Source organism: Leopardus geoffroyi, chromosome B4 (genome assembly GCF_018350155.1).
Source record: "Leopardus geoffroyi isolate Oge1 chromosome B4, O.geoffroyi_Oge1_pat1.0, whole genome shotgun sequence".
Lineage (NCBI taxonomy): Eukaryota > Metazoa > Chordata > Mammalia > Carnivora > Felidae > Leopardus > Leopardus geoffroyi.
In genome coordinates, this window is record NC_059341.1 from 134,574,070 (window position 1) to 134,601,181 (window position 27,112).

At 41.1% G+C, this 27,112-nt stretch overlaps 1 protein-coding gene across 2 annotated transcripts in view; it reads right to left on the reverse strand.

The window, feature by feature from the left end:
* Positions 1 to 19,977: 19,977 nt before the first annotated feature.
* Positions 19,978 to 27,112, reverse strand: part of SLC25A17 (solute carrier family 25 member 17) — a 48,368-nt gene continuing 41,233 nt past the window's right edge. For both annotated transcript variants that reach the window (XM_045465943.1, XM_045465944.1), the window contains 4 exons: positions 25,320 to 25,465; positions 25,139 to 25,234; positions 22,706 to 22,788; positions 19,978 to 20,787 (listed from right to left, as the gene is read on the reverse strand). In XM_045465943.1, coding sequence (XP_045321899.1) covers positions 20,640 to 20,787; positions 22,706 to 22,788; positions 25,139 to 25,234; positions 25,320 to 25,465 — 473 coding nt within the window. In that variant the 3' untranslated portion in view covers positions 19,978 to 20,639. The remainder of the gene's footprint in view (positions 20,788 to 22,705; positions 22,789 to 25,138; positions 25,235 to 25,319; positions 25,466 to 27,112) is intronic.

Below are 27,112 nucleotides of genomic sequence, written 5' to 3' on the forward strand. Positions count from 1 at the left end.
CCCAGGGGATTTGGAGCCACCGTGAAGAGACAGTCAGCACTACCCCTGCCTTTTCCACACCACTGGCCTGGACGAGGTTTCAGTTACTATAGCTACAAGCCTGTCTTTCAGGGAGCACAGCACACCATGCGGTAGGCTCCCTAAAAAGGCCATGCTGGTCATATGAGCTGTAGATCGCTGCCTAAATAGAGATATTTTCTCTTGTAACTTATAATTAACGAAGTGACACTCAATAGCGTGAACGTGACAGAACAAGATACAATAAAAATAATGGGTCTGCTTCTGTCAGATGGAAATAAACAGGCTAGTCCATAATGAGAGCCAAGAGGAAACAAAAGCTGGACCCTGTAATTATTTGTTCATTGTGGAACATCTTTAGCTATTGGACATGGCAGGCTTCCAGAAGGCACATGCAGGAGACATGTTGGGGAAATCAAAAAACCCCAGCCCCTTTCAGATGGGGAATCAGAGTGAGTTTGTTACTCCATCTAATAAACAAGAATGACATATCTATACAATGCCTTTTAATTTTGACTACATTTTCTTGCACGGTTGAATTTAATCTAAGCCTCTACCATTCTTCTGAGGCTGTTAAGTACAACACCCACTCCTATTTTCAGCAGATGTCCATTTAAACCCGAGCTTCAAAGATGCCATGCGGTTTGCCCAAAGCCACCCAGATGATTAGTGAAAGGACAGAGGAGGCAGCTGGGATTTGAACCCACGTCTCCCAGCCCTACATCCGGTGAGCATGCCAATGAGTTCTAGGTATGATTCAAAAAACAACTAATTTTCCTGTCTAAATCCTTGGGGAAACAACTTAGATGAAATGATTTTCTAGAAGCAAATATCACGGAAGTGATCACAGAGCTCACAGAGAGGGCCACATGAGAGGCTTTTACAAACTAGTAGCTCAGAGCCCTAAGAAAGCTTTGTGGCAGATTTATCAAGAGGAATCAGGATTTTGGCATTTTTGAGGGAAAAAAATTAATGATATGCTAAGTTTGTGAGAGGATTTTTCCCCCTGAATCTTTTTCCTTTCCTCCTGAATTAAATTAAATTCTGATATTCATACTGAAGCAATGCATCTGTTCCTGAGTAAAATAAAGGACCATCTAAAGGCATAAAAACTGTTAAATCATAGCAGAGACATACAAAATAAAAATATCACCATCCCCTAACCTCCCTGTAGGATCTCGGGCCATAGCTAAGAAAAATAGCTAACACTTACAAGACACTTAGCATATACCAAGCACTGTTCTATGCACTTTACAATATTAACTCATTTAATCCTCCCCCAAACTTTAGAACAAAGGAACTATTATCATCTTGACTTTGCAGATGGGGAAACTAAGGCCAAGTAGCTTGCTGAGGTCATATAGCCAGTCTGTGGTAAAGCTGAGATTGGAGACTGAGCTGTCCTGGGGTCAGTCCAGGTCTTAACCACGAGACCAAGTCTGAGATGTATCTGACTTTTCCTCCAGAAGGAAGCAGTTTAGACAGAAAACTCCTGGGTTTTCTCTCCACCCAGTCACTGGTCCTTAATTTGTGAGATGTGGAGTTCCCCAGCATTCATTGGGCTACATTAACAATGCAAGGAGAGGCACCTGGGTGGCTTAGTCGGTTAAGCATCCGACTTTGGCTCGGGTCATGATCTCACGGTTTGTGGGTTCGAGCCCTGTGTCGGGCTCCGTGCTGACAACTCAGAGCCCGGAGCCTGCTTCAGATTCTGTGTCTCCCTCTCTCTCTGGTCCTCCCCCACTCACTCTCTCTCTCTCTCTCAAAAATAAGCATTAAAAAAAGAACAACAATGCAGTGGACCATTAAAAATTATACATACCAAACCATAACATGGGAACTAGGTATAACCTGATGTAGAGTAGCAAACATAGGATGCAAAATTGCCCATTAGCACTATGTTTTAAAACTCTACTTATGTACATCTCAATCTTAGCTTTACACATACACACACGGATGCAAAGACAAACGAGAAATACATTAAATATTAACAATGGCTGTTTTGTTGGGGGGGGGCATGGACAGAACCCTGGGTGATTTCTTTTTCTTTATCCGTTGATCTACTTGGCCTAAGTTTTTTTCAGTGAGGAAATCTGTATAATGAAGGTATGAAATTTTAAATCATGTCACAGTTGGGAGTAACATAGGTAAAAGTTGCCTGAGAGTAAGGAGTGTAGACTAGAAAAAATTTCAAAGTTCAGGTTGCCAGAACAGGATCGGGTCTTGAACTTGGCATTAGATGGGGGGCTAGCCTGGGAAGAAAGTATAATAAGGGGATACAGGGGCCGCACCCAACCCTAATAGTCATTCAGGGGATGGCACGGGTACCACAGTGGGGCATGTGGCCAGGTGTCATATTGCCCACAGCCCCATATGAGCCTGAGAACCCAGTCTTCTTTCCTGCTGCTCAGTTCTACTGTGGTTTCACAGTTAACTGAGAGGGCGCATCTCTGACTCTCACGGCTGAATCTAAGTGTTCCTTGTCACCTTCCTGCCTGTTTGGCTGCAGCTGGAGGGGAGGGAAGAGGAAGAACCTATCTATGCTCTGCAATTGGTCCCCACTGTTAGTAAATTACACCTCCAGACAATGCACAAATGTCCTCACATCAAATCTCTGGCAGCTGATGCTATTTCTTTTTCAAAGAAGCTCAACTGTTCATGGCAGAGACAGGCTTAAACTCAGGAACATGATGCTCTGTGTAACTCAGTTTCATCTTAATCCATACTGAGAGCTTCTGTGTTGGAACGTTCAATGAAACATAGGATACGGGCTCTGTTCTGGTGAAGCTTACAGTTCAGCTGCATGAAGACATGGCAATACCGGGAAGATTTGTAGATACTAACTCTTAAGTACATAAAAGGAAACAACATTGTGTGGCTGACTCCTTCCACAATAACTGTAAGCTTCTTGGGGGCTAGGGTTGTCTCATGTTTCTTCACCCACCCTGCAGCGTCGCCACAGTGCCTTGAATACAGTAAGGTAATGTTTGGTAAATGTTTCGGACTAGAAATTATGTCAGTCCTAAATGTATAGCCTGGTTGCCTCCTCTTTTTTGTTTTAGTTTGAGAGAGAGAGAGAATGCAAGTAGGGAGAGGGATAGAGAGAGAATCTTAAGCAGGCTCCACGCTCAGTGTGGAGCCCGATGAGGGGCTCGATCCCACGATCCTGGGATCATGACATGAGCCGAAATCAAGAGTTGGACGCTCAACTGACTGAGCCACCCGGGTGCCCCTGCCCTGTTGCCTCCTTCGCTGGCAGGTGCCCCGTCCTAAGGAAGGTGTGGTGCTTCCTTTCTGCAGACGACAAGGTCGAGATAAACTAACTGGAACCTGGCTACTTGGGGGCTAAGAGAGAAAAGCAGATTTTCATCATTCCTTAGAAAACAAGAACTCAAGGGGCGCCTGGGTGGCGCAGTCGGTTAAGCGTCCGACTTCAGCCAGGTCACGATCTCGCGGTCCGTGAGTTCGAGCCCCGCGTCGGGCTCTGGGCTGATGGCTCAGAGCCTGGAGCCTGTTTCCGATTCTGTGTCTCCCTCTCTCTCTGCCCCTCCCCCGTTCATGCTCTGTCTCTCTCTGTCCCCCCAAAAATAAATAAACGTTGAAAAAAAAATTAAAAAAAAAAAGAAAACAAGAACTCAAAACCAGGAGACTCCTGATTAAATTTAAAATAGCAGGGCTTTCATAAGGATCTTCTAATTCAAACTTTCAGTATTTCATTTCCTTAGAAAGGGAGATTTTTTTAAAAAAATATTTTTTTAATGTTTATTTACTTCTGGGGGAGGGAGGGGAGAGAGAGAGAGAGAGAGAGAGAGAGAAAGTGTGAGCATGGAGGGGCAGAGAGAGCAGGCTCCAGGCTCTGAGCTGTCAGGACAGAGCCTGATGCGGGACTCGAAATCATGGATCATGAGATTATGACCTGAGCCGAAGTCAGTCACTTAACTGACTGAGCCACCCAGGTGCCCTGAAAGGGACGTTTTTAAAAATGTGCCTTGAGATTCCTCAATAAAAAGGCTAGATGAACATTACTTAGGAAATAAGGAATCAAAAACATTGGATGACTCTGAAGAAAATAAATCGATTCAAATTCCCAGAAGGGCATTGTTAGGTCATATACTAAACTCTTGATGGTAGTTATTTCTGTGTGGAAGGCAGGTGAAAGGCATACATTTGTACTGTTGGAAGTCTGTACAACCAGAATGTATTCATGTCGAACTTCTGCCAATAAAGTAGGAAGGAGAAGGAGGGCGGGGGAAGGGGCAGGAGGAGAGGCTGCTGTCATTGGTGAGGAAGGTCAGAAAATGTGTTATTTAACTGGGTGCACAGTCATGATTCAACAGTACCATTCTGGGTTCCGTTGCTAATGAAGAAAGAGGGAATGCTAGTAGTGAGCACTTGAGTAATCTCTGCTTCAGGGAAGAAAACACGTGCAGAAAAAATGGAGTCATAAGGAGCACGGTGTAGCTGGAGGGTTGGATGACAAAGAAGCAATGCTTAGAGAGGCAGGGACTAGATGATAACCAAGCCAGCCAGTCCCCTGTACCTGTCAACCAGCCACTTTTGACCTAAGCCGATGAGCTTCTGAATCTACTGGCCTCTGATAAGTCTCGGGATTTGCTTTTTCTTTAAGCTCTACAGGTAAATGTGGTTTAGGTGGCTTGCTCCAGGTCTGTGGTTCTCAAATGGAAGGTCTGTACCCTTCAGGGGGCATTTGGTAACACATGGCTACATTTCTGATGGCCACTCGGGGTGGGTACTGCTCACATGCAGTGGGTGGAAGCTAGGGGTGCTGTTAAACACCCTGCACCGGGCAGTCTCTCCAACACCAACAGTGTCACTGCTGAGAAACCTTGCTCCAGGCAATGAAAAGCCATTGAAGATTTTTGAACTGTGAATTAATACCCACTCAAATACCTATAAAAGGGTTTCTATGAGCCAGGAACTATTCTAGGCACTAGGGATAGAGTGGTGAACTAAACCAAGCCTTGCCCTGGAGAAGCTAAAACTAGAGGAAAGAGACCATGAACCGATAAATATATAATATCAAGCGGTGAGAAGTGCTATGCAGAAAAATAAAGCAGGCTAAGGGAATAAGAAGTAGCTGGTGCTATTTTAGATACAGTGGCCAGGGAAAGCCTCTGAAGAGGACACCTGAGTGGTACTGAGTGAAATGACCACATAGGCAAGTGACAGAAGGAAGGGCGTAGTGCAAAGAACCCAGGTAAGTAACTTGCTTGAGTCTTAGGAATGTGGCCAATGTGGCCAAAGTTTTGCGTGCGTGTATGTGTGTGTGTGTGCACGCACAGATGGGATGGGGTTAGAGAGGTAGCCAGGGGTGAGATCATGAGGGACCCTGGGGGGCCATGCAAAGGAATCTGCACTCTAAGTTTGCTGGAAGTCACTGTAGGGATGAGAACAGGAGAAAGACGGGATCTGATTACACATAAAAGGCTCTTTCTGGTTCCAATATGGAGAAGAGAATGTGTGGGGGAACCATAGAAGCAAGGGGATCAGTTAAGAAGCTGTTGTCCGGACAAGAGCAATGGAGGTGGTAGAGGTAAAGGGGAGAAACGATATGATCGCAACATATTCTGGAAAGATTTGTTATAGTGGGGTGGGGAGGACAAAGAATGATTCCAAGATTTCTGGCTTGAAAAACTGAGTGAGTGGTGCTGCCACTCACGGAAGTAAGAAACACTGGGAGAGAAGCAGATTTTTTATGTAGGACTAGAGACCAATTTTAGACATGTTAAGTTTTAGAAGACCACTAGACATCCAAGGGGAGATCTCTGTTGCCTGTTCCACCGGGATCACCAATGTTTTCTATTCCAATGAATGTCACCACCATCCACCCGGATGTGGTGGTCATCCTTCAATCACCCCTGTTTGGTCAAACCAGATATGTGACTCACTGGAGTCACAAACTTAGCTGTTTTTAAAAATTAGAAGGGTTGTCACTGGAAGAGTAGCATGTCTTTATGGTTCCAATGGACAGAACTAGGACAAGAAGATAAAAACCTCAGTGAGACAGATTTCAGCTCAATATGTGATAGTGAACTGTTCTAAATGTTCTAAGTGTGCTTGAAAATGTATTTTCCAATCTGGGGGTGAATAATTATGAGATATTGCTCAAACAGTCTTTAGCCTACTTAATCTTCAGAAAGGGGTATATTAAGATCTCCATGTGCTTATAGTGTATGTCAATTTCTTTTCATAATTCTGACTATCTTATGCATTTTAGTCTATGTTAGTAGGTACATCTAGGTTTAGGACTTTTACCTATTCCTGGTGATTTGTCCATTTTACCATTATCTCATGACCTTTCCTATCCTGCAAAATGCTTTTTCCTTTAACATCAACCAGCTTTCCATTGGTTTAGTATTTGTTTGGTGTAACTATTTTCACCTCTTTACTTTCTACCTTTCCACCTTATTTTAGCAGCGTCCTTCTCCCTGTCTCTTTCTCCTTAAAAGTACCAGCTGTCTTGATTTCTAACACTGTTTTTGAGATTTATATAAGTGTAATCACACATTAAAGTTTTATGTCTGGCCTCTTTCATTCAACATTGTGTGATTCATCCATGTTGCTGAATATAGCTATAATTTGTTCACTTTCATTGCTACGTAACATTCTATTGCACTAATTAAAAAAATTTTTTTTTTCAACGTTTATTTTTGGGACAGAGAGAGACAGAGCATGAACGGGGGAGGGGCAGAGAGAGAGGGAGACACAGAATCGGAAACAGGCTCCAGGCTCTGAGCCTCTGAGCCATTAGCCCAGAGCCCGACGCGGGGCTCGAACTCACGGACCGCGAGATCGTGACCTGGCTGAAGTCGGACGCTTAACCGACTGCGCCACCCAGGCGCCCCTCTATTGCACTAATTAATATGACAATTGTTGCTTATTCAACTTTAGGTTGTTTTGATTTTATGGCTATTATGAATAAGGCTGCTATGAACATTCATGTACTGGAGGAGGAAGAGAAATAGGGGGAGTTCAACTCATGAAAATTGACTAGGAAAGAGGATGAGGTGGAGGGTACCTGTACAAGCCTCTAAAAAATAATTTTATTTATGATATAGTAATACCTCACACCTGACAGTGCTCCATTCAGAACAGAACTGAGCATCTAGGAAACAAAAGGCATTTAACCAAACAAGGTATTTATTCCTGTTTATTTACTCTTAGTTTATGAAATCTTCTAAATGTTTTGGTTCTTTGGCATCCTGGACCTCAGGAGATTAGAAATTGCCTACTAGGGGAGCCTGGGTAGATCAGTTGGTTAGGTGTCCGACTTTGGCTCAGGTCACGATCTTGCAGTTTGTGGGTTTGAACCCTGCATTGGGTTCCATGTTGACAGTTCAGAGCCTGGAGCCTGCTTCAGATTCTGTGTCTCTGTTTCGGCCCCTCCTCTGCTCATGCTCTGTCTCTATCTCTCAAGAATGAATAAACATTAAAAAAATTAAAAAAAAAAAAAAAAAGAAATTGCCTACTAGAAGAGAATGTTCTCAGAGGCAGGCATATTAAGGTCAGAAAAAGTGCCAATTAACAACTAGGGACAGGACAATCCGTATTTGTAAAAAGCAGACACAGATATCCAAAATGCACAGCAGTTTGGAAGGATTTGTTGAAAGGCCAAACTATCCTATAACCTCCCAAAGACATCACCACATGATTAGCTAGCATGGTAATGTATCACAATTATGTCCAAGTCGTAAAGAAACAGTTGAATTGTATGTATTCTAATTATGCTTAGTCAGGAATATTTAGCATTTCAGAAAGATTTATATACAAATGGTTAAGACAAAACAAAGCAACAAATGAACATTTTAGTGGATAAAGAGGTAGCACTGCAAATGATGCTAGAAAAACTGTTCGCATCCTATCACATGTTCCTGAGAACAGCTAAGAGTGCTGAGCACCCAGTCCCAGTTAACGGACTGACTACAAGCAAAGAAACAATGGAGGGAATCTACCGAAACCCACAGCTAACATCATTCTCAGCAGCAAAAGACTGAATGCTTTCTGTCCGAGATCAGGAATAGGATGTCTGCTCTCACCATCTTTTTTCTAATTTTTTTAAATGTTTATTTATCTTTGAGAGAGACAGACAGAGCACAAGCAGGGGAGGGGCAGAGAGAGAGGGAGATACAGGATCTGAAGCAGGCTTCAGGCTCTGAGCTGTCAGCACAGAGCCCGATGCAGGGCTTGAACTCACCAGCCGTGAGATTGTGACCTGAGCCGAAGTCAGACGCTTAACTGACTGAGCCACCCAGGCACCCCTGATTATAAGGCTTTAAGCTTATGAATTTACTTCTCAGCTCCCTTCTGCCTGGACATATCCCATACTTTATTCAGTGTAAACAAAGATAAGTGTACATGTATCATATTATATTTAATATGGTGACATTACTAAGGCACCTAACTCTGGGAAGCCACGCCTTACTTTTTGTCAAAATATTATCACAGACATTGTAACTCTAGGTACTCTGGTTTAGAAAAACCCAAATTCAACAATGTATCCCATCTCCCTCAATATATAAACTCATTGGACAGATATTTATAGAGTACTTATAATAACTCCTGGGACATAGTAATGATGACAAGGGTTCAGAGCTCAATCTATTGAGAGAGGTACGTAAGTTAACAGAGAAATACAACTTAGTGCAGGAGGTACTGGATAAAGCTCCAGCCAGGGTGTTATGTTCCAAAAACTATCAGAGAAATAAAAAGCATTTTGTGTGAGGGACAACCCTACCCAAGCTTGATACCCAAATGATGGGCCTGTTCTTTTTAACGTGGGCATTACTGCAAAAACCATTATGCATAAACCATACCTCAGGGAAAGATGTGGGTACTCAGAGACCTGAAAGAATTAAAATCCCAGTAAATATGTCAACCAAGTAGTAAAAAAGACCCCCCCCCCCACCTTTTTTCCCCACTGCCCGCATACTGAATCTATCTTCTGTTTTTGGACAAAAAGAGAAATAGTACTGGAAAGGTTTTTTTTGTTTTGTTTTTGTTTTTTTTAGGTTTATTTATTTTGAGAGAGAGAGAGTGAGTGCAAATGGGGAAGGGGCAGAGAGAGAGAGGAAGAGAGAGAGAATCCCAAGCCGACTTTGCACCACCAGTGCAGAGCCTGATGCAGGGCTTGAACCCACGAACTGCGAGATCATGACCTGAGCTGAAGTAGGACGCTTAACCGACTGAGCCACCCGGGTGCCCGTGGAAAGCTTTTGAACTTATTTCTGAAGTAGCTCACTAAACTCAACAATCAAACCCATCAAGTAGCTATAATATATCCATTTTTAACCTTGGGTCCGTGGGCACATTATACCCCTCAAGTCCTCCCTTGAGAGTAACAGGCTTACTTCTTCCAGGAACACAGCATGACGTTGTGGGAAAAGACAGCATTTGGAATCAGAAGACCTCTCTCTGCTTGCATCCTTCTCTGTCACTGGTGTGCATCTATTAAAGAGCCATTTAACCATTCTGAACCTGTCTCCACACTTATAAAATGGAGATCATCTGCCTAATTCATCTCAGAGGTATGAACTGAATACCAAGTAAGATTAGTAGATGTCACATTGTTTTACAAACTACAAAGCAATATATAAGGACAAACATCACATCCGTATGCCAGTGCTCACCAGGTGCCTGTACGAATATACTGAATGTTTGTGAAATAAATTAATATCTTGAATGCTCCTGGAGTACAGATCAATGAGGGCTCTAGTGGGCGACAACTTAGAAGTCTCAATAGTTACATTACTTCAAACAATGTGGAAAGATTTACCTGTTTACATCAAAACCGCTCGGCTAGTAAGGGTTTGAATTGATTTTTAAAGTTGTGGGTTATCAAAATGCCTTTTACCTCTTCTCCCTCCTGCTGCCTTTTAATCATTTTCCTGCCTGGTGGCAATTCCACCAGATGGTGAACAGAAACGAGGGAGTCAACTATGGATCAGTCAATTTTGCAAGTTTTTATTAGTGTCAATAAAGACCAGTAAAGCAGTGGAAGCTACCGGCCAAAAACTGTCCTCTATCTCCTGGACTTCAATTTCTATTGATATTGAGAGCTACTGGCTTTATTATCTGGCCAAGAGAAGATTATAAATTATGCATGACAAATTAAAACTGCGGGCATACGCTTGGGGAAAGGAAAAAGTAAAAGAATATATTTTTAGCAAAATACTTCCTACTCCCTTCTTTGCTTTTATAGATAAAAAAGATGCTCCAAGATAGTGCTCCACCAAGTTCAAGTCACAGATCCTATTCAGATTGCTAAGCGGGTCTAAGAATGCTTCTGTTTTTGGTTTCATCGAGAACAAATTGCACTAAACATCTCTGACAGCAGTGATTTACAATGAAGATGATACAGGAGGCTGACTGCAAGGCCCTCTGGTGGCCTGAAGGTTTTTCTGTATCTGCGATTGCAAAATGAAACAAAATAAAAAACAACCCAGCCATTTTCTATCAAATAGGAGCTTATTTATATATTAAAAAGTCAACAAAGTGGATGGAGCTAGAGTGTGTTATGCTAAGTGAAATAAGTCAAAATAAGACAAATACCCTATGATTTCATGCATACATGGAATTTAGGAAACAAAACAGATGAACACAGGGGAACAAAAAAGAGAGGGAGGCAAATCATAAAACAGACTCTTAACTATAGAGAACACACTAAGGGTTGCTGAAGGGGAGGTGGGTGGGAGGATGCTAAATGGGTGATGGGTATTCAGAGGGGCACTTGTGGGGAACCTGGGTGGCTCAGTCAGTTAAGTGGCCGACTTGGGCTCAGGTCATGAGCTCACAGTTCATGGGTTCAAACCCTGCATTGGGCTCTGTGCTGACAGCTCAGAGCCTGGAATCTGCTTCAGATTCTGTGTCTCCCTCTCTCTTTGCCCCTCCCCGGCTCACATTCTGTCTCTCTCTCAGAAATAAATAAACATTAAAAAAAAAAAAAAAAAAAAGAGGGGGCATCTGGGTGGCTCAGTCGGTTAAGCGTCTGACTTCAGCTCAGGTCATGATCTCACAGTCTGTGAGTTCAAGCCCCGCGTCGGGCTGTGTGCTGACAGCTGAGAGCCTGGAGCCTGCTTCGGATTCTATGTCTCCCCCTCTCTCTGCCCCTCCCCTGCTCATGCTCTGTCTCTCTCTGTCTCAAAAATAAATAAAAACATTAAAAAGCATTTTTTTTAAATAAAGAAATTAATTTTAAAAAAAGGAGGGCATTTGTTGGGATGAGCCCTGGGTGTCATATATAAGTAATGAATCACTAAATTCTACTTCTGAAACTAATATTACACTATATGTTAACCAACTAGAATTTAAATAAAAACCAGACACATAAAAGTCAACAAAGTAAGTTGTAAAAGTTGTCCTTGATTTCAAAAGCTTTATAATCATAAAGCATTTCTACAGAGACCCCTGCCCAATGTAACCCCGTGTTTATGGTGATTCACAAAATGATTAATAGCAAGTCCCTGCACTCTGGAATCTGCCATCTAACAAAAGCACAGGGACTAGGATGCAGACGTAGAAGCAAAGGTCGAAGTGGAGAAGCACGGAAAGTGCACGGGCTTTGGAATCTTTGTAGGAGGATTAAATAATATACGTAAAGCACCTAGGATGACAACCAGTGCATAGTAGGTGCTCAGTAAATGGTAGCTATTATTATGCTTTAGTATGAGGTATTTAAATGATCTCAGTCACTGGTTGGACGAAATATTTTCAGCTCTAAACTCCTGTAGCACTTTTGATAATACCTCATTTAATCGTATATTTCATAGGATTGTTGTGAGAATTACCAGAAAAAGCGTGCAAAGCCCAGCCTGTGGCATACAGCGCCTTTTCCCTGTCACACTCTGAATGGAATTTCTCCTGCAGCCCAAGTAGAGGTGAGCAAACAGTGTTTACATAGTCCAAAGTGACAATGAACATAAAGGAACAGATAGGAACAAGTTTTAGTTTAATAACAGAATGTCACAGTAGGCATACCTTTTGACCCAGGAACTGGATTCCTAGAAATTTTCTTAACAAAATGATGGCAAAAGACGCATAGATTAAGGATGTTATCACATTTATAATAGCAAAAAATTGGAAACAACCCAGAAGTCCGTCAATAAGAGTCTAACTAAATGATACGTTCACACAGTACAATTCTATGAAGCAACTAAAATTATGACATATTTGACAGTAAATATATATTTGAGATGAAATTTTACAAAATTTATTTAAAAACTCTATAAATAAATGTGGTGTATATTAAGTAAATCCCTATATATGTATATATTTAAACAAGTCTGAAAATAGATATACTAAAATATTAGAGGGATTTCTAGATATTGCGAGTATAGGTATATATACATATATAGGAATATAGCTTTATTCTCTTCTATATTTTCTGAAATTTTTATAATGAATGTATTATTTTTATAAGAAGAAACAAAATCAGGGCGCCTGGGTGGCACAGTTGGTTAAGTAACCAGTTCTTGACTTTGGCTCCAGTCATGATCTCCTGGTTTGTGAGTTCAAGCCCTGTATCAGGCTCTACACTGATAGTGTGGAGCCTGCTAGGGATTCTCTCTCTCTCCTCCTCTCTTTACCCCTTCCTTGCTTGTGCTCCCAAAATAAATAAACCTAAAAACAAAAAAAAGCTAGAAGAAAAATTTTAAACCAAAATAGAAAATACCGTTATCTTCAAGCAGTACAAGCCAGTGAAAGATTACTGGCTAGAATATCAAGGAGGTATGAATTCCTGTTTCTGACTCTCTAATCCTTTACTACGTGACCTAAGTCAGATCTGTGTCTCAATTTCCCCATCTATACAGTACAGAAATTCTTTAAATAAATCTCACAATAGAGAATAAAATGTGAACACATTAGAAAAAAATCTGTAAACGTCACACCTAGTTGCAAATTAAAAAAGAAATAAAGGACTTCCTCAATTTTTAAATTCCCCTTCCCTTAAGACTTCACTACATATATATATGTTTTTAAATCTTATTTATTTTTTTTTTTTTAGTAATCTCTACCCACAAGGTGGCATTTGAACTCAGGACCCAGAGATCAAGAGTCACATGCTCTTCTGACTGAGCCAGCCAGGCGCCTTTGCTTTAGTAATTTTTAACACACTAACAAATGCATGAGAAAGTACTCAGGGTCTTAGCCTCAACTAGGAAGCTGTTTTCCAAGTAAACATTTCCATATTGATCAAGATAAAGTTAAGCCTAAACTGCTTTGCTGGCCTATCTTCATAGAGGTGAAACTAATGATTCGTGTTATGTCTAATTTTTAAAGTATGGGCAAAATTAGATTTTAAATTCATAGAGTAGAGGGAATGTATCTTCTTTCTTTAGATCCAAGTATAACTGCAGACAAAACTGTCAGGAAAGATGGGGGTCATGATCACCTCTTTTCCCTTGTTGCAGGCGGTCAGTGACCTGATGATGCTCTAACCTTCCCCCATTCCAACAAGTGTTCAACTCTGAGATCTAGGTTGGGAAGCATCTGGATCTAATTCAACCAATGTACAAATAACAAACCATCATCCCGTTTCTACTTTGTAAATGCTATTTATTTCTTCTGTCAAGAAGGTCCTGGGGCACCTGGGTGGCTCTGTTGGTTAAGAATCCAACTCTTGGTTTCAACTCAGGTCATGGTCTCAGTTTGTGAGTTCGAGCCCAGCGTCCAGAGCTGGCTTAGGATTCTCTCTCTTCCTGTCTCACGGCCCCTAACCTGCTCATGCAGGCTCTCTCAAAATAAATAAACATTAAAAAAAAAAAAAAAAAAGGTCCTTTACCCGCTTCTTGGTATGTTCCTAATTCAAATGTTGCCTTCTGGTCACACAGACAAAGACAGAGTTAGCCCCAGCTTCTCCATGCTCCCAAAACAACTACTGAACTGAACTCTCATCAGAATTCATCATCGGTAAAATTCCAAGTTGTTTTTTGTCTGTCTCCCATGCCGAACAGTGAGGTACATGAAGGCAGACACTGGGCATTATTCATCTGGATAATCCCAGCAATTGGTATAGTGCTTGGATATGGAAGGTAATACTTTTTGAATAAATGGATAAAATGTTATTCCTAGAATAGGAATCTGCAATTTAATAAGGTCCTCCTTACATAGGGAATCACCTACTTGGCCAACCATCTGCTCTGCCAGTGGGTTCTATAGAAACTAAAGCAAAACAAGGATGAAGTGGGGCGCCTGGGTGGCTCAGTTGGTTAAGCATCTGACTTCGGCTCAGGCAGTTTGTGAGTTCGAGCCCCGCTTTGGGCTCAGCGCTGACAGCTCAGAGCCTGAAGCCTGCTTCGGATTCTGTGTCTCCCCCTGTCTCTGCCCTCCCATGCTCATGCTCTGTCTCTCAATAATAAATAAACGTTAAAAACAAAAAAGGATGAAGTACCTCAAAGAATTTGGGTAAGTGATACCACAAGGTAGATAATTTTGGTGACTCCAACCAAAGCAAAGAAATAATGAATCTTTATCCTTAAGTGTGAGCTAATTAAGGCAAAGAAATCTGAAAAACTGAAAATCAACAACCAAGAAAACACCAGAGTGCAAGAATTCTGGAAACATGTAAACTCTTTTATTTATTTATTTTTTAAAGTAAACTCTACACCCAAGGTAGGGCTCAAATTCATGACCCTGAGATCAAGAGTTGCATGCTCTACTGACTGAGCCAGCCAGGCACCCCTAAAAACATGTAAACTGTTAATTAACAGGTCAATTTGATTAGAGAAATGTCAACTCTGTCTTTTAAAAAAAAATTTCTTTTAATGTTTTTATTTGTTTTTGAGAGAGAGAGACAGAGATAGAGCTAGTGGGGGAGGGGCAGAGAGAGGGAGACACAGAATTCAAAGCAAGCTCCAGACTCTGAGCTGTCAACACAGAGACTGATGCAGGGCTCAAACTCATGAACCGTGAGATCATGACCTGAGCCGAAGTCAGATGCTTAACCGACTGAGCCACCCAGGTGCCCTAACCCTGTGTTAAACCAAAAGCACTCCTGCAACAACTGAGTGCCTACCATGAGTGAGACACTATGCTACTTGAAACACTCATGTGAGAACTCATTTCCTGTCCAGGGGCCCCTGGGTGGCTCAGTTGGTTAAACATCTGACTCTTGGTTTCTGCTCAGGTTATGATCTCTTGGTTTGTGAGTTTGAGCCCAGTGTCAGGTTCTGTGCTGAAAGAGTGGGGACTGCTTGGGATTCTATCTCTCTCTCTCTCTCTCTCTCTCTCTCTCTCTCTCTCTGCCCCTTCCCTATGCATGTGTGCTCACTCTATCTCTCCCTCTAAAAAAATAAACATTTTTTTAAAAAGGACTCATTTCCTGTCCTGAAAAGAACTTGTATCTAGAGGAATGCAGAGATACAGATGGACTACTGCAATTCAAAATACAATGTAGTAGGTGTGATGACAGACATTTTTGTACAAAAGTCTTTGGGGTTGGAGGAGTGAGTGGGAGGGCATAAACTTCCAGAAAGGCTTCTGGGAAGAAGTGATGACGGATCTGGGCAGGAATTCACCAGAAATAGTAGGAAGAGGATTCTCAACACACTGGAAAGCATAAACAAAGACAGTGAGGCAAGAAATAGCCCCAATAGATTCAATGAACCATTCTTGGACACGGAGGCAAGAAATATCCTCAATGGATTCAATGAACCATTCTTGGATACAGAGGCCATAGGCTTCCTTTGAGCCCTGTGGTGTCATATTGGGGTGAAGACAGTTCATTACAGAAACAAATACATCTTCACTTACATGCTCCTCTAAGTTGTAAAAGAGAACCACACACTCATTTAGAAGCCTTACTCTTAAGGACATCTGAGGAATGTGGTGTGGCAGTGTAGAAAGTTCTGGAGTCAGCCTAAATTTTAAATCCCGATCCCCATTCACTAGGTATGTTGACATTGGTAAGTTACTCTTGAGGATTTAACTAACTCATCTGTGAACAGGAATGATCCTCATCTATTTAGAGTTATTACAAGGATATCAAGATGTATGCAAATCAATTGTGCCTGGCATTTTGTAGGCACTGAATGCATGGAGGTTCCATTGCCCATTTTCAAACCAGGGTTTCTTTCCCTTTCCACTTCGTCACAGACTGCACCTCATTTACTAGGTTCCACAGTTTACTGCCAAGTCTATGTGCCTGTCACCCATTTTTTAGTGCGCCTTCTCTGAGGGCTCTGCTAGGCATTGGTGCCTTGTCTCCCCCCTCCGCTGACTCCCATTTTCACTTTCTGTCTTTAAATAGTAATTTTTTTTCTTTCCTTCTCTTGACCAGCCCATGGAAAACTTTTTTTCTTGTCCACTATGTCCCACTTAACCTACTTTTCAGGGGCTACCAGTTTGCCCCCCAAACAGCAGCACTAACCCAAGGCCCTTTCATTCCTATGGTGGTAAAAACCCTGCAAGTCACAGTTATATTTACTGCATATGTAAACGTCCTACAAATGAGCCTTTGTATATATTTGGTATTCTGCTGACATTTAACATCGCCAGGTAAGTAATTCAGCTGCTCAGAGGGAGGGCTTTCCTTAGATGTGTGGCATCTGGCCCCATGAAGTCACTATTCTTTAGCTTTTCCAGAGAGCCAAGATGAGACACTAACTTAGCCAGTGACTTTTTGCTACTGAACCGGTATGTATTTTACTGATTAACTGATACATATTTGGGGGACTTAATCTGAATACTGAATGACACATGAAATTACTGGATTTGGCTTCTCTTTTGGGGAGGTACACTGAAAGACTCCCAGAAAAGACATGCTCACAATTCAAACAAATGGAAAGAGGAAATGCTGCCCCAAAGTAAAACCTAGTTGATTTTCTTGGTTCAAACATCACTTATCTGATGAATGTTTTGGTGACAGACGTTAACTAGACTTACTGTGGTGATCATTTTGCAATACATACATATATTGAATCATTATGTTGTATACCCGGAACTAATGTTATATACATCTCAATATAAAAGACAGCATTTATGAAGCACATATATATGTCATGTACTGTGCCAGATGTACATACATATATCTCTCCATCTGTCCAAGAGAAAGTATTACTTTGCAGGGCTCTTCTGAGGATTAAGAATTAAAGAAGGTATCTATCTATAGATAGATACATCTATCTCTGTATATCCATCTATAGACAGACACATATTTCAGTCTTGTGAGCTGTTCTGAGATTAAAGAAGATAGGTCTATATCTATATAAAGATGTGTTATAGCCTTGTGAGGTAATCATTTCCATCAGACAGATGAAGACACAGATTCAGAAAGGTGAGCAAGTGACCTGTCTGTGGCCACGATACTATTAAGTAGTAGATGAAAATCTGAACCCAGGTCTGGCTCAAAACCCAGAGTGCTTACCACTCACTTCACTACAGTGAGCAGTGGTATCTATCAAGCAGCCATACCCCTCAACAGTAATAATCGTATTATGATGAGTCATTGCTAACATTTATCTAGCTCTTCTCATGTGGCAAGCACTGTGCTAAGCAATTTGAATATATGATCTCTTTAATCATCACAATCACCCTCTGAGGTGGCTTTATCAAGAGCTCCATTTCATAGTCAAAGAAACGAAGTTTTATACAAATTCCCTAATTCCTTTGTTCTCACAGCTGGTGAGAAGTGGAGCCAGAGTTGAACCTAGGTCTAATTCCAGAACCCAATCTTTACATCATTATCTTTGACTGCAGGAAAATCAACTCTAGTTTTGGCTCCAACCACACAAGTCATTTGATAGTTGTGTCAATTTCCTTGTTAATTAAATGGGGACATTGTTCCTTGTACCTCACAGAGACATTGGGATTATAAGATGAGAAAGTATTGAAGCTTGAAGAAGACAAACTGTTACATAAATCCAGGAACAGTCACATGGTTCATTCAGATTTTCCCTCTGTCGAGATCATAAAGGGATTTAGCTGACATCATTAGTTCTCAAAGATCCTCTGAAGTGGGTAGTATTATTACCTCCACTCATCAAAAAGCTGAAGCTCAAGGAGATGATGTAATTTGCTAGTTGGTCGGTGGTAGAGCTGGGAATAAAACCCAAGATTCTAACTCCCACTGCTTATGATCTTATGGTCAAGCCTATTTCTGCATTTCAAATTTAATAGTAAAATTAAGATGAGGGTAGAAATATTAGGGTCCACTTCAAAACACAGATTAAATACTTACAGAAATTAAGTTTTCCACTGTGGTGACACTAATATAATCCCAAAGGCTCTTATCCTCACATTCTAGAGAAACTGCATAAAGAATCAAAAATAAAAATTTTCCATTTCTACAGTACAGACTTCAGCTCCTTAGTTTTCTCAAATAACTTATTATTAACCAAAGGTTACAAAACTGGGTGAATCATTACCTAGTTTCACTAGTGAGTCTGCAAGCTTCCACAGGGAGCATAAAACCTCAATATTAAATTGTTCACTCATAAAATCAGAAAAAAGAAGCATCAAATAGATTTTCACATCATAAAATCTCATTTAACTACATAATTTGACTTGGAAATTATTCTAACATACCAACCTGAGCTCAAAATTCAAATTCCAAAGCAACTTGCATAATTAAGACAGCAAAAGTACACATGGCACCTTCATGATCATTCTTCTCCTGTATAAAAATAAGTCTTGTGCTTCCCACCCAAGCCCTGCCAGACACATAGGAACCTTAAAGTAAAATAAAAAGTAGTAATGCAGGGGGAGGGGGCGCCTGGGTGGCTCAGTCAGTTAAGCATCTGACTCTTGATTTTGGCTCAGGTCGTGATCTCATGGTCAGTGAAATGGAGCCCTGCTTTGGGCTCTGTGCTGGGATGCTGGGCATGGAGTCCGCTTAAGACTCTCCCTCTCCTTCTGCCCCTCACCTGCTCCTGCACACACATGATGCTCTCTCAAAAAAAAGGAAAAAAGAAAAAAGAAAAGTAGTAAAGGGGCCAATTCTGTCTTCAATTCTTTGGCTTAAATAGGGGTTGAGTGTTCAGTCTAGTTCCCAGATTATTAGCCCCTCCTAATTCTTGCTTTCTAGAATACACAACCATCTTTCAGTTATTAGGAGTTCGATCATCACATGTTTTGAAATTACCACAGGAACCAGAGAGGAAATAAGAGAAAGAAATTTCCACTTTCAAAACTGAACTAAAATACTACAGCCCACAGATATGTCATTATTCTTCTTGGACTCTGGCTGAATCAGACTCATGCATGAAAAACGTGGTGTTTGGTTATAGGGACAAAACTAAGTCAAAGGAGCCCAAAGAGCTGTTCACCTAATGACCAGAGTTTCCTCCTTGGGTGGCTTGAGAGGTCTAAATCCACTCCTAGCTGCATAATTCAAGTCTTACCGCCTTAACACGGGCTAGGAGGTGAAAGGAAAGGATGTGCTGTGTGGGACACTCAGTTTTGTCAGGGGTGGTTTCAATGCCTTAGTCCAACTTTCCTTTAAGAAAAATCTTTGTCTTGGTTTCTATCCTTGAAACAAGTCATAGCTTCTGTTAAGTCAGGGGCTCTAAGGTCTCTCAAACTTTAATGTATGAACCACCCAGGGATCTTGTTAAACCGTAGACTATGATTCAGAAGGTCTGGGTCCACGTGCCCAAAAAGCTCCCAAGTGATGTCAGTGACGCTGCTCGATGCAGGTACTCCAAGTGGGAGGGCTATAAGGGATGTTCCCAAATAGAAATCACCTCAATCAGACATTTATTCTCAAAACATACAGCCTTCACCAGGATTCTGTAAAGGAAGAGAATACTCCAGAGCCTAAACAAGGCGTCTGCTCTCTCTCTCTTTTCTATGATTTTTACCATCTGGTTGTAAACCCAATGTGATACTTGAATAAGGGGCAACTTTTTAAAATGTCTTTTGTGCTGACAGTTTATCAGGGCTTGACTTGATGGGGCTTGTATGGAAAAACATAAAACTTCAAGCCTTTGGTAATGAAAAGCCTGATTCAAAATAAATATTTTTTAATTATGTCAAGTACTAACGAATAAGTGATGTTTACAAATACTTCATAAGAGAATCATTTGGGATGAATTGTTTTCATTTCCCCCACAAAATAAACAGCTCATGTACTAAAGACGACACCTTTCCTTAAGGGGGAGGAATAAAGCTCAACAAAAATAAAGTCATGCCTGTGGCACAATCATAGTATGTTTAGTGAGGAAAATACCAAGATTAAGACATACAAAAGCCTAAGAGGAGAATTACATGGTATTAAATACATTCCTAGAACCTGGGGGTTCAGGGAAAAAGAACAGCTGGTAAATTTAAGAAAGATTTTAACTGGAAAAGATAACACAGCAACAGTCCATTCCCCTTAAGAAAAACAACAAACACCCACAATCTTTCGTTTTTACGTTTTCAATAATGTTTTCTTTTCATATGACCATCAGACCAACCTCCCCAACAAAATTCAGCCAACCATCAAAAATGAAGTGGTCGACAGGTCCAGCTGGCTCTATTCCATGTTTACCCTTCGATGCTTTTCCAGCCTATGAGGGTAAAATTCATGGAGCAGGCAGCCAAGAGTAAAAAGAGAATCACTTCCCTTTGCACGGAGGGAAGCCCGCATCTTGAGTAGCCTTCTGCACTCTGCGGGGCGAGGCGTCTCAGCGCTTGCGTACGTTCTTCAGCCCCATAACTGTGAAGGTAGCGGCCGTCAGTTTCTCGTAAACAAGGAACATGAGAGCAGCGGTGAGGACTGTCTGCAGCAGTTTGGCTTCAAGGCCTTTGTAGAGTCCCATTATTCCAAACCGCCTGAGAGGAAAGAGGTTTGAAAAAAATAGTTAAGGTTTTCTTCGCAAAAGTCAACTCTTGCATCAAAGAGGCACGCCACCGCTTAGCCCCAGGGGGATCCATTCCAAGACCCTCAGTGGACGCCTGAAACCGTGGGTAGTACTGAACCCCCTATTTTTTTCCTATACATACACACCTATCATAAAGTTTCACTTGTAAATTAGGCACAGTAAGAGATTAACAACAAAAACTAATAATAAAATAGAACAACAATATACTGAAATAACAGTTACGTGAATGTGGTCTCTCTCTCTCTCATAACATCTCTGTTCTGAGGGGAAGTGAGGCGGATGACACAGGCATTGGGACTTGGTGCTAGGTCCTATCGACTTTCTGATAAGTCAGAAGGAAGATCGTCTGTTTCCATACCATGGCTGACTGTGGACACCTGAAACCATGGGAAGGGAAACTGTAGATAAGGGGGGGTGGGATGGGGTGTGGATATTGTATTTGCATTTCCCAAATTTTATATAAGTGGAATCATGCAGTATGAATTTTGTCTGATTTCTTTCACTCAGCACAATTATTTTGAGATCCATATTGTTGCATGTATACAACATTAGAGAGTCCTTCTTTTTTATGAGCAGTATTTCACTATGTAGATATATAATAACTTGTGTATCTATTCACTCGATGATGGGACATCTGTGTTCTTTTCAGTTTTTGATTCTTACAAATGAAACTATTAATATCTGTATAAAAGTTTTTGTGCAGACATATTTCACTTCTTTTGGGTATATAAATTGACTGGAATGGCTAGGTCCTATGGTAGTTCTATGTTTAACTTTTGAAGAAAATGGCAAACTGCTTTCCAAAGTGGTCATTGTACCATTTCATTTTCCCACCAGCAGCACAAGGAAAGTTCTCGATGCTCCACATTCTTGCCAACACTTGGTATGGTGATTATTTATAGTTTTTACTTTATACCAATTCTTTATCTTTGATTTTTTTCATCCCGAGCATATTCTGGATTTTTTTAGACAATTTTTCCCCCCCAAGAGACAGAGTGTGAGCATGGGAGGAACAGACAGAGAGGGAGACACAGAATCCGAAGCAGGCTCCAGGCTCTGAGCTGTCAGCACAGAGCCTGATTGTGGGGCTTGAACCCATGAACTGCAAGATCATGACCTGAGTCCAAGCCAGATGCTTAACTGACTGACCACCCATGTGTCCCAAGCATATTCTGTTTTTACAATATATTTATTTTCAAAATATCTTACATCTAGGAACAGAAAGTTATGGCAGCTTTTGCTTCAAAGGAGGCCCCTGCCTTATTTGACATCCCTAAGGGTCAGCTTCTTTAAATGAAATGAATTCAGGGAAATGATGAAGGCACCTGCCTCACAGGGCTACTGTTAGGATTAAGTGAGATTACCCACGTGACGCACGGAGCTCAGGGTCTGCTGCAAAGCAAACACCAAAATGTTAGCTACTCTTATCATCATCATCACTGTCGTCATCATTATGATAATTACTCTTACTCTTCCTACTACCCCCTCCTTCTCTCACTATGACTACTGCTCTATAATATCTGTTTATTTGTATCTACAAGAGAAGTCACAGGATATACCACTGATGACAGCACTACTAGGGCAGAACAGTCTCCACATTAGATTATAGGAGGCTTCCCTCTCTACAGGAGTCCCGTATATTTCTAAGTAACAAAGAATAAAGACCTGAACTTTTTCTGTAACTTCCCCAAACGCTATCATACTGCACTAAGCCCCTAAAATGAGAAATGTCTGAGCACAACATGCAAGAAGAGGTTTCTAGGCTACCACTGCCAAGGCAGTAGTGCAAGTTAAGCAGAATTAGCTACTCCCTGGCAGAGATGGCTGTTGAAAGACAGGACAGAATGTGAAGCATTTACAAAGCTCACTTTACTCGTTGGTGAAGAAGATAGAGAACATTCCGAAGACTTCCCAATGTTCTGTTTTCTGGGTTTAGTCTGTGGCGTCCAAACTGGGGAAGAAGAAAAAAAGATCAATTTCTACTTCCAGAGGAAATTATGTTTGAGTAAGGTCTTATAGTATACAGTAATAAAAATATCCAATTACTATGTAGATTTCATGAATCTTCTCTTTTTCAATAAAATAAGTGAAAATAGGAAATATTTTTCAATGAATCAAGCATGAGAATTTTCACTTTATAGAGAATTATGGGAAAATTCTACCTCAAAAGAAAACAAATATGCCCACAATGAAGATTTAGATACTGATGGTATGGTTTGCCCTCCAGTCTTTTAAAAGTTCTGATAACCACAAATCAGAACCTCTTCAGTCTAAGCTCTTCACATGTTTACACTGTAAAAGTATCAAAATACATTTATTTAGATGTTGAATTCCTTGTATTAAGTATCAATTTAAAAATAGCACATCAGTAGAAATACTTCTAACAGAAGGTAATACATTTTTGAACTGAAATACTTTCACTATCACCCCCATTTTATCTACCATAAATACTTTGAATTTTTTTCTCTAAAACTGATTGTGAATCTGTCCATGTCTTCTCTCTCCTCTCCTCTGCTACCACCTCAGTGTAGGCCACCATCACCTCTTACCTGTACTACGGAAATGGCCTCCTGATTGCCCTCCCACCCTTATCTCTTAGCCCTATGACCAATTCACCACAGAAGAACCAGAGGAATCTTCTTGAATTGTAAATCAGATCACACCACTCCCTAGCTAAAAGGCCTTCAAAAGCTTCCCACTCAGATGAGAATAAAATCTAGAATCCTCACTTATAGGCTTCCCTGCTACTTTCCTAATCTCATCCGGAGCCCACTCTCCAGCCACAGTAGCCTGTTTTCATTTCCCAATATTCACCAAGCTCTTAGCACAACATGTTCCCTCTACCTAGAATGCTCTTTGATACCTGGATCCTTAGGTTCTTTTAAGTCTTGATTTTTATACATGCCTCCTCAGAGGAGCCCAGTCATCTTCAATCATCCCATCTAAGAACATCTGCACCATGCCCCCCTCCACTAAATCTCAGAATGCAGTTCACTTCCTAGATAGTTCTTTTCTCAATTTATAACAACCTATTTATTCTGCTTATTTATTGGTTCATTCTTTCCTCTATTACCTCCAGGAGGGCAGGGATTAGGATTTTATTCACCATGTGTAGCCAGCTCCTCACACAGAGTGGGCATTAAATAATTGAATGAAAAAAACAGAAATTTGAAAGCTCTTCACAAAAACTAAATCATTAATTCCTCCTGAATGAACTAAAGGAATCAACTTCTGATTTTGTAAAGATTAACCTAACCAAATCACCTTTCATGAGAAGGAAACAAACTTATAGTTTCCCAAGGTTGTTAAAGAAATTCGCCCCACATTTGGGTTTTCTGAGACACTATGTTAACTGGAAATTACAAATATAATCTTTGTTCCAAACCAAACAGGAAACCAAGTGACAGCCAGCCTAGCGGGCAATATATCAAACAAATGAAAAAATGAATAAGGAATGCTCCAGCCTACCAACTGACTACTTTATTGCTTTGTTAACACTGTTTTAAACACAGAAATCATATATTTAATTTATTTTTTTTTAATTTATTATTTTTTTTAACGTTTATTTATTTTTGAGACAGAGAGAGACAGAGCATGAACGGGGGAGGGTCAGAGAGAGGGAGACACAGAATCTGAAACAGGCTCCAGGCTCCGAGCTGTCAGCACAGAGCCCGACGCGGGGCTCGAACTCACGGACCGCGAGATCATGACCTGAGCCGAAGTCGGCCGCCCAACCGACTGAGCCACCCAGGCACCCCTATATTTTATTTATTTAAAAATTTTTAAAAAATGTTTATTTAGGGGCGCCTGGGTGGCGCAGTTGGTTAAGCGTCCGACTTCAGCCAGGTCATGATCTCGCGGTCCGTGAGTTCGAGCCCCGCATCGGGCTCCGGGCTGACGGCTCGGAGCCTGGAGCCTGTTTCCGATTCTGTGTCTCCCTCTCTCTCTCTGCCCCTCCCCCGTTCATGCTCTGTCTCTCTCTGTCCCAAAAATAAATAAACGTTGAAAAAAAAAAAATGTTTATTTATTCTTGAGAGACAGAGAGAGAGACAGACAGACAGACAGACAGACAGACAGAGCATGAGTGGGGAAGGGGCAGAGAGAGAGGGAGACACAGAATCCGAAGTAGGCTCCAGGCTCTGAGCTGTCAGCACAGAGCCCAACGCAGGGCTCGAACCACAAACCGCGAGATTGTGACCTGGGCGAAAGTCGGATGCTTAACTGAGCCACCCGGGCGCCCTGAGACACCACATATTTTAGAACGTTGTTTGATTAGATGCAGGGAGAACCCCAGCACTCACCCTCAGAATTGACTGTACCGTCTGCATGGGATAAGTGACTGTGGTAGCAATCGCTTTGGATATTGCACCAATGATGAACACATCCAAAGAAGAAAGCTGGAAAGCGAAAAAAGAACAAACCACATCAATGCAAATAAGACAATGTCGGAGATTATTTGCTGCTTTCACAATCAGGGATTACCTTCATTCGTTTCTTTAGAAGTTGCCGTTTTAAACCTTCATAGAACATGAACTGGATGGCAGGATTGAAGACCAACAGCAAGGAAGGAAATGTGCCATTCCATAAAGCCAAGATTCCTTCGTCTCGAATGATCTGGTGAAAAGCGTCTAGGCAAGAAATCAAGGACTTTTGAGGACAATCCCCTAACTGGACAACACAATGTGAATTCTGTTCAAATGTACCCACAACACAAATCATACTGGTTCTATTAAAATTTCCTTCTTGCAATGACATTCTGGGGGCAACCTCATCAGTTAACTACTTTTTGATAATCATTGGACACTGACAGTCACCAGATTATTGAAACACCAACTTAAATCATAGGTAACTCTTCCTGACAATCTGGCATTACAAAGTCAAGTTTTCTGGGAATGCAAGCTGGTGCAGCCACTCTGGAAAACAGTATGGAGGTTCCTCAAAAAACTAAAAATAGAACTACCCTACGACCCAGCAATTGCACTATTAGTCCTTTATCTACGGGATATAGGTGTGCTGTTTCGAAGGGACACATGCACCATGTTTATGGCAGCACCATCAACAATAGCCAAAGTATGGAAAGAGCCCAAATGTCCATCGATGGATGAATGGATAAAGAAGATGTGGTGTGTATATGTGTGTGCGTGTATATATATATATATATATATATATATATATACACGCACACACACAATGGAGTATTACCGGGCAATCAAAAAGAATGACATCTTGCCATTTGCAACTATGTGGATGGAACCAGAGGGTATTATGCTGAACGAAATTAGTCAGTCAAAGAAAGACAAACATCATATGATTTCACTCATATGAGGACTTTAAGACACAGAACAGATGAACATAAGGGAAGGGAAGCAAAAATAATATAAAAACAGGGAGGGGACAAAACAGAAGAGACTCATAAATAGGGAGAACAAACTGAGGGTTACGGGAGGTGTTGTGGGAGGGGGGATGGGCTAAATGGGGAAGGGGCACTAAGGAATCTACTCCTGAAATCATTGTTGCACTATATGCTAACTAATTTGGATGTAAATTAAAAAATAGTAAAAAATAAAATTAAAATAAATGCATAAATTAAAAAAAAAAAAAAAGAAAGAAAGTCAGGTTTTCCTAAGTAATAACCACCTCCACCACTACCACCACCACTGGAAACTCTATATTACAGAGAATTGTGAACTGATACCCTATGTGTTTCATAGCAAAGTCCAGGACAACAAGAGATAGCTCCCTGGGTCCATTATATAGGATCTGACTAATAAGGAAACTACTGTTCTCATTACAAAGATGGAAACATGGGAAAGGAGAACCAGGTTATGTAGCACTATTAAGCTCAAAGTCATCAGATGTTAATAAGATAGTTTTATCCAAAGACAACACTAAAAAACAACAACAACAATAAAAACCACAACAGTGTAGATTATTTTTTAGAAATATTTACCCCTTGCCACCAATAGTCCATGTAACAACAGTATACTTCTCTAGCCCCTGACTTTGGGTTTGGCCATGAGATGTGCTTTGGCCAAAAGGACGTTAGCAAACAAGATGTGAACGGGGGCTGGAAATATCCTTGTATGACTAGACGTGTCCTCCTGTGCTTCTGCCATCACCAAGAGAAGAATATGTGCAGGCTGGCCCCAGCCTCAATGAGTCAAATTCTTGTCAATCCACAGACACATGAGCTAAACAAATGCTCACTGTTGGATGTCAAGATTTGAGGCTCTCAGATAGGCAGCATTATGGAGGCAATAAATTCCAGATAGAGA